Below are 7,381 nucleotides of genomic sequence, written 5' to 3'. Positions count from 1 at the left end.
CCGCCCCCCTTTTAAAGTTATTTATTTATTTTTCGAGGTGGGGGAAGAGGAGGTCAGAATCTCCTTGGCTTCTCAGTCTTCCGATTTAGACATATATTCTGAACGTGGGAAGCAGGCTAAGGACTCCTTTCTGTTTGCTATTTACTGCAGAACTGGGTATTCACATCAGAAATCACATCTCCATTCCTTCTGTCGCTCAGCGCGTCGTGGGGATGAAGGAAACAGAGCCCTAGCCCTGCTTGGCAGGGTTCGAGTTGAAGCTCCTGTTTCTGCTCTGGACTCTCAACCAGCACACCTTTCCCTCTGCATCTCTCCCTTCACAGCTTCCTCGGCCAAACGCTCACAGTAGAAGTCACCGCGAAGCCGGAGGGTGTCCCCGAGGCCTTTCCCCCACCCCGACCTGGAGACAGCGGCGGCGGCCCTCCCCCTGTCCCCCCAGCTCCGCGCTCTGGTCACACGGGGTCGTGGCAGAGAGAAAACCACTTGGATAAAAGATCTAGGCTCGGTCCTTTCCTTTCAGGGGCCTGTCCACGGCCCGAGACGGGGGTCCCCAGGCGTCGCCCGCTCCCAGCCCTGCGGGTTCTCCGCCGGCCCCGGGCCCCGGTCCCCCGCGCGCGGGCGGGGTGGGGCGTCACGGCCGGGAGAGGAGCGTGGGGCGGCCAGGAGGGGGCGCCGCGGGGGCGCCAGCGGGGTGGGGAGGGCCGCCGAGGACCGCGGGCTGCGAGCGGGGAGCCGAGGTCGCGCCGGGGTCCCGCGCCTGGGGGGCCATCGCCGAGGGGGAGGCGGGGCAGCGGCGGCGGGAGGGGCGGCGAGGGCGGGGCGGGCAGCGGTGCCGCGCCGCGGTTCCTTTCCCCCGAGCGCCCGAAACTCGGGGCTGAGAACTTCTCTCCGCCCTCGCCCCGCGCCCTTGGCGACCCCGGCTCCCGCACCTGGTGCCCGGCCCGCCCCCGCCCCCGCTCCGGCGGCGCCGCCCCCCTGCCCGCCGCGCCGCGCCGGGTTACAAAGGAGGGAAAATGAGCCGGGCGGCGGCGGCGCGGCGCGGAGCCACCACGGCCGCGGCGATCGTGGCCGCCCCCGGCACCACGTAGGAGGCCCCCGCCCGCCCGTCCGCCCGCCCAGCGGCGGCCAGGCCTGAGCGGAGCCCGCGGCTCGCTGCCCGAGCCCTGCGCGTCGCCTCCCGGGCGGAGGAGGAGGCGGAGGCGGAGCGGAGGCGCCGCCTTCCCCGCGCCGCGCTCTCGCCGTTGTCTGCGCCCCGCTCTGGACCAGTTTGGGGAAGTTGCCGTGGCCCGGCGTCGCCCAGATGTGCGACCTCATTGAAGCACAGCCGGCCGAGAAGATCGGCAAGATGAAGAAGTTGCGGAGAACTTTGTCGGAGAGTTTCAGTCGCATCGGTGAGTGGCGCGCTGCCCGGGCGCTTGGCCCGGCGCCCCCGGCGTCCGCTCCTTCTGCCCCGCGCTCCTGGCACCGGCGCTGCCTCGGCAGCCCTGGCTCGCGTGGGGTGCGCTGAGCTCCGCGCGGATGATGGAGGGAACGCCGTCCGGGACCTGGGGGGAGGCTGGCGACATCCCTTTCCTTCAGGGTCTGGGGTTTCATTTGTGGGTTATTGTAAGCCTACAGTTTGGGTTTCCCGTCCTCGCTGCTACCGCTCGGGCTTTCGCGCCCGCGGGGAGACCGGCGAGGGGACGCCCCTGCCCCCGCCGCTGGGGGACTGGGCGGCTGCGTGGGTCAGTTGTTATTTTGTGCGCGCAGGCGGTGTTGGTATGGGGTGTTTAGCCAATAATCGGGCTTTGGAAATGGGTGAGACGTTGCGTTGTGCCCTGGCATTGTTTAACACAGCGAACCTAAAGGGAAGTGGGACAGGTACCTGGGGACCTTTTGTTCCGGACTCAGGTCCTCGAAAGCGAAATGTGGGTGTTCCGTCCCGAGGTCTCTGAATTTTCCCATTGCTGCAGGGAAATGCGCGCTGTGAACTTGCCAGGACATTCAGGAATGTCTCCAGAACTTCTTCCATGTGTTAGAGCTCCAGGGCTAGTATTGTCTTTTAAACTAACCAACCAACCGACAAATAAAAACCGACCGAGAAATGTTTAGAACATTTAAGAATAAATTCATGTGACAGACTGTAGCTGGGTGACAACAGTATCACGTGGAATGGGTTTGCTAGATTTCTAGGGTTGGCCATAGAAAACCCCTTTAAACCTTCCTACAGTGGCTGGCACCTAACATAAGTTTTATTTAGACAGCTAACTGCTTTCAGCAAGAAAATCATGCTAGCACTAAAAATCCTAAGAAGCCTTGTAGCCTTCGTTTCACTTTTTTTTTTTCAACGTGTCATCCACGTTAATGAAGGTGTTAATGGGAATTAAGCAAGCGTTTCTTCAAAATAAAAACCTGGAGTGCACATGAGTATTATTGTCATCCTTCTATCCACTCATTTTAAAAAATCATGATATAAGTGCATTGGAAAACATGTAAACTTTCTCCCAGTAAAACAAAACACGGGCCAACATTTAGTTTTCCTTTAACTTAAAATTTCACATGGGGGTACCAAATCTTTCCCAAGATGACTGTAAAGTTACTGTGTGGACCCAGTATTTAGTCCCGGTTTTATGCATTACATGCATTGGCTATTTGCAGTTTCACTTTTACAGCTAGGGATGCCTATGAAGCTTGGAAGTCAGAAGAGTGAAGGGGACAAGGTGTGGAGCTGGCGCTCATTGTTAAGGAGGACGTGTCAGCCCCCCACCCGGACCATCACGGAGGCGGTCTGCAGTCCATTAAGCCCTGTTCTAAAACACATTAACTGTGTATTTACGAATGCTAATGACTCTGTTGGAGCCCTTCCAGTTTTTTTGTTAAATAATTCATTGCAATTGAATCTCAGTAAGAAACCAAGGACATTAATATAAGAATTCCTTATGTTTAAATAATTCCAAGGTTTTGATCGACAATCAGTAAAATTTAGATGAACGACAGTGCTGTCAAATGGGGCAGTATGGTTAATTGGATTTTCTAGCTTCCTGAGATTTAGTGATGTGAAACTCCTTTTGATTCTGACTCTTGTTAAATGCCTTCTAAGATCTAGTAGATTTTACTTCCTTTCGGAAACAGCGCAGTGCAGTAAACATAACTGATTATTGTATTGATGGAAAGTCTTGATTCTGAATAGCTTATCTCATTCTGGAATACTCTAAAAGGAGATAAAGAGATTTAAAGTGATTATGATTTAAGCTCAAGACATTTATTCCAAGTAGCATTACAGAAAAATGAATCTTTGTTATCCATATATTTTCTTGATGTTGTGTTTGCAAAATCAAAAATCAATGAAATCGATCTGATTAGTTAAGGATTTTTAAGGTCTTGGAGGCTGTTGAGTTGAGGTTTTACGATGGAATTATATAGTGCTTAGGTAAAGGGTGTTGTGGGCTGTGTGTCACAGACTGGGGATTTCTGGTGTTGCCACTTGTCGCTGAATGACCTTGGACAGGTCCCTCAACTTCGGAGCTTCAGTTTTTTGTGTACAAATCAATTTTGTTATGGGCATTAGTGGAATAACACATATGAGGTCCTGTGTGGTATGTAATACTCAATAGATGCTCACAATATGTTATCATTATTTGTGATTGCATCATACTGACATAATTGATCTTCTGGTGGAAAGCAAGAGAAGTAAGGGAAGAAGTGGCACCTGACTTTACAGTAGAGCTAGCCTGCAAACAGGATAGGTTTTGGAGTTGGGCTCAAATATCAGAGTATAAACTTCTTTTCTCTAGGAGAAAACCCAAATTAGGGGGAAGAAGTGCATTCAAATGAATATGAAGAAATGTCATTTCTTTGAAAGTAGGTGATTCCAATAGTATTTATGGTTTTCTGCTAAATAGTGTCAGTGTATTGATTTATTTAGGAATTACAATAACTGTCTCATGTTTTTTTTTCTTTTAAATTTAGGTTAGTATAAACAAAGACAAATGGGGATTTGTTAATTGTTTAGGGGTTTAATTAATTAGTTAAAGGGGGTTTTGAACCCCCTTTTTTTCTGCTTGTTGTGTACCTTGGGCAACTAGCAGAATTTCCCCAAACCCCAGAGTACTCATTTGTAAATTTTCTTAAGGTTGTTGTGAAGATTAAATCAGATAAAAATGCATAAAATATCTAGTGCAATATGTGTCACATGATGGAGATCATTTCTGGAGGCTACTATTCCTCCATTACTTTGTTTATCTTCTATCTTTCTCCTTTCTTCATGGGTACTTCTTGAGGAGGTCAAAGAATACATGTTTATTCCTGTTGAAGAATCCAATATCACAACATATTCATTCACTTTAACCAATCTGTGATGGCTTTTGAAATGAACATACTGACTTTATTTTGCTTTTTTAGTATGATTCAAAAGTGTAGCTTGTTATGTGATAAAATGTACAGTATTTTTGTTTAGCCATAGGAAGTATTAATCATTCAGCTACAGAAAATAAGGGTGATTTTGAAAGTAGGTGATATCCAATCAATGTTTATTAATAATAATTCTGACTATATGAAAGTGGCAGTGCTAATGTGTAATTTATTCCTACATGAAAGATCATGCCAACTTTGTCATTGCCCATCTCAAATACAGCTGATCTGAGATTACTGTATTGTAGAAGGTCTAATAAAACACAGTGGCTTTCAAGCCATGGCACTCTGATTTACGACATCTGCCAGGGAGTGACTGTTAGGCAGCTATGGTTCTTTTATAATATGGGTGTAATTGAATTTCATTAGTATTTATGGTTTACTGCTACATAGTGTCTGTGTATTGATTTATTTAACAATTGCTATAGTTGTCTCGTGTTTTGTTTTTGTTTTTTTTTTAAATTTAGGCTAGCATAAACAAAGACAAATGGGAATTTGTTAATTTTTTAGAAAGTTTATATGAAAATTTATTTATTTAGTTTATTTATTTATTTTTGCTAGTGGTTATTGTGTTTGTTTTGTTTTTTTTTAATTGTTTCAAGTATTACATATGTCTCCTTTTTCTCCCGATTGACCTCCCCACCACTCCCACCCTTTAGGACAAGCCCCCACCGCCCCAGTGTCTGTGTCCATTGGTCATGCCAATATGCATGCATACAAGTGCTTTGGTTTATTAACTTAGTTTTGATTGTTAGTCTAGGACAGTGGTTCTCAACCTTTCTAATGCCACGATCCTTTAATACAGTTCCTCATGTTGTGGTGACCCCCAACCATAAAATTATTTTCGTTGCTACTTCATAACTGTAATTTTGTTACTGTTATGAATCGTAATGTAAATATCTGATATGCAGGATGTATTTTCATTGTTACAAATTGAACATAATTAAAGCACAGTGATTAGTCACAAAAACAATATATAATTATATATGTGTTTTCCTATGGTCTTAGGCGACCCCTGTGAAAGGGTCATTCGACCCCCAAAGAGGTCTCGACCCACAGGTTGAGAACCGCTGGTCTAGGAGGCAAAAGCCTTTCTGTAATATCTGGTATAAGAGTAAGGTCAAACTGACATTTCATCATATTCATATGAATGCATTTCTTCACCTTTATTTGGATTTTCTCCTAGAGAAAGGAAGTTAATACTCTTTGATATTTGAGATGAAACCCATGTATACCATTTCTTTAGAAGAGTTTTTTGGGAGAACTGAGTAAAAGCAAGGGTCTGTGGTTACACTGAATTTTTGGGTTCGTTACCTTGTGCTAAAAGTGTGTAACTCTAGAATCTAGTTGTCATTTGATAAGTCCATTAAGAAAGGGTGAGACAAAATTTAGCTGTTGTCCCTCTCTCAATATAGTTTTAAAAGATTTTAATTTGAAAAATATGAAATGAAATCATATCAAGGATCCTTTCATAAGAGAGCATAGTGTATGGTTTTCATATGCCAAAACTTGAGAGTGTCTCAAATGTAAGGTGTTGTCTTTTTGCCATTGAGATACATAACTCATTAATTCAACAACTGATTAATTATTGAGTACATGGTATGTTCTAGATATTATGCTGGCATTGATACTGGTCCTTGTCCTCATGACTTTAAGAAAAGACAGGCCAATGAAGGGGCATAGACTATGTGTATAGTGAAAAATTCTACCTTGAAGATTGGCATAATTTGCTGTTGGAGAACATAGGATGGGTATCTCTTTAGTCTTGGTGAGATCATGGAATGCTTTCTAGAGGAAGCAATGTCTGAGCAGAAGAATGAATAGAAGTCTGATTATATTAAATGGCTTAATACATGCCTCGCTGTTAACCCAGAAACATGTAATATGCTTATTATTCCATGGTATCTATGAAGACAATTGTGGGCTTACATTTATGTGAATGATTAATGACAATCAGGGAATGTAACCAATAATGAGATGTTGTGTGCTTGTTTAGGTCATCAGTGACCTGATAAATATTTGGAAATGACACCTTTAATTGGCCTTTGTTGTTACTATTAACTGTTGTTCAGGGCAAGGTTTCCCTGTAAGGTGTCAGTCTAGCAATAGAGGGTTTCAATGAAGCCATAGACTTCTTGGTCTTAAAACGTTCTCCCTTGTAGTATCCAGAACTCGAGAATAGTGTGTAGGGGAGAGAATCTGGCTTCCCGCTCTTATATCTTAGAAAATACACCTGCAGTTTCCTCTTCTATTTCCTCTTTTTATCTACAGACCCCACATCTTTATCCAGAATGTTGGAGGAATTGGCAGGATTTGGGGGGCGGGGGAGGGAACAAGAAGGAAATAGTCCACACTGGGTGTTGAAGAATTCTGATTTTCTGCTTTCTTCATCTCTCAACTTCAGGGTCTTCATTTCATATTTGCAATTCTCTAAGGGATAGTATCAATTCTAATTATTTTTTTAAAAATATATTTTTATTGATTTTTAGAGACAGAGGAAGGAAAAGACATAGAAACATTAATGAGAGAGAAATACCATTTATTAGCTGCCTCCTGCACACCTTCTACTGGGGATGAAGCCTGCAATGCTGAAATGTGCCCTGACCAGGAATTGAACTCGTGACCTCTTGGTTCATAGGTCAATGCTCAACCACTGAGCCATACCAGCTGGGCTCAACTCTAGTTCTTATTGGATGCTTTGCTTAAGAAAAACCATGGCTAAATTTCCAGAACTTTTATCATGTCCAAAATAAATACATTTAAAAATTTGTTCTGTGAATTATAAGCTTGCTGCTGTTTGTATCTTGTATGGCAGCCTCAAAATGATTTCCATTAATCTTTGTTAAATGTGCTAGGTCTGAGGCTGGACCAGGGGTGGGCAAACTTTTTGACTCGAGGGCCACAATGGGTTCTTAAACTGGACCAGAGGGCCGGAACAAAAGCATGGATGGAGTGTTTGTGTGAACTAATATAAATTCAAAGTAAACATCAT

General features: G+C 44.8%; 1 protein-coding gene across 1 annotated transcript in view; it reads left to right on the top strand.

Annotated features, from left to right (window-relative positions):
* The first annotated feature begins 1,012 nt into the window (after positions 1–1,012).
* Positions 1,013–7,381, top strand: part of CDK14 (cyclin dependent kinase 14) — a 531,041-nt gene continuing 524,672 nt past the window's right edge. The window contains exon 1 of the mRNA XM_036328251.1: positions 1,013–1,391. Coding sequence (XP_036184144.1) covers positions 1,301–1,391 — 91 coding nt within the window. The 5' untranslated portion in view covers positions 1,013–1,300. The remainder of the gene's footprint in view (positions 1,392–7,381) is intronic.

Source organism: Myotis myotis, unplaced genomic scaffold, assembly GCF_014108235.1.
Source record: "Myotis myotis isolate mMyoMyo1 unplaced genomic scaffold, mMyoMyo1.p scaffold_m19_p_11, whole genome shotgun sequence".
NCBI classification, from domain to species: Eukaryota; Metazoa; Chordata; class Mammalia; order Chiroptera; family Vespertilionidae; genus Myotis; species Myotis myotis.
Note: the sequence above shows the minus strand (reverse complement) of the source record. Positions and strands in the feature narration are given on the sequence as shown.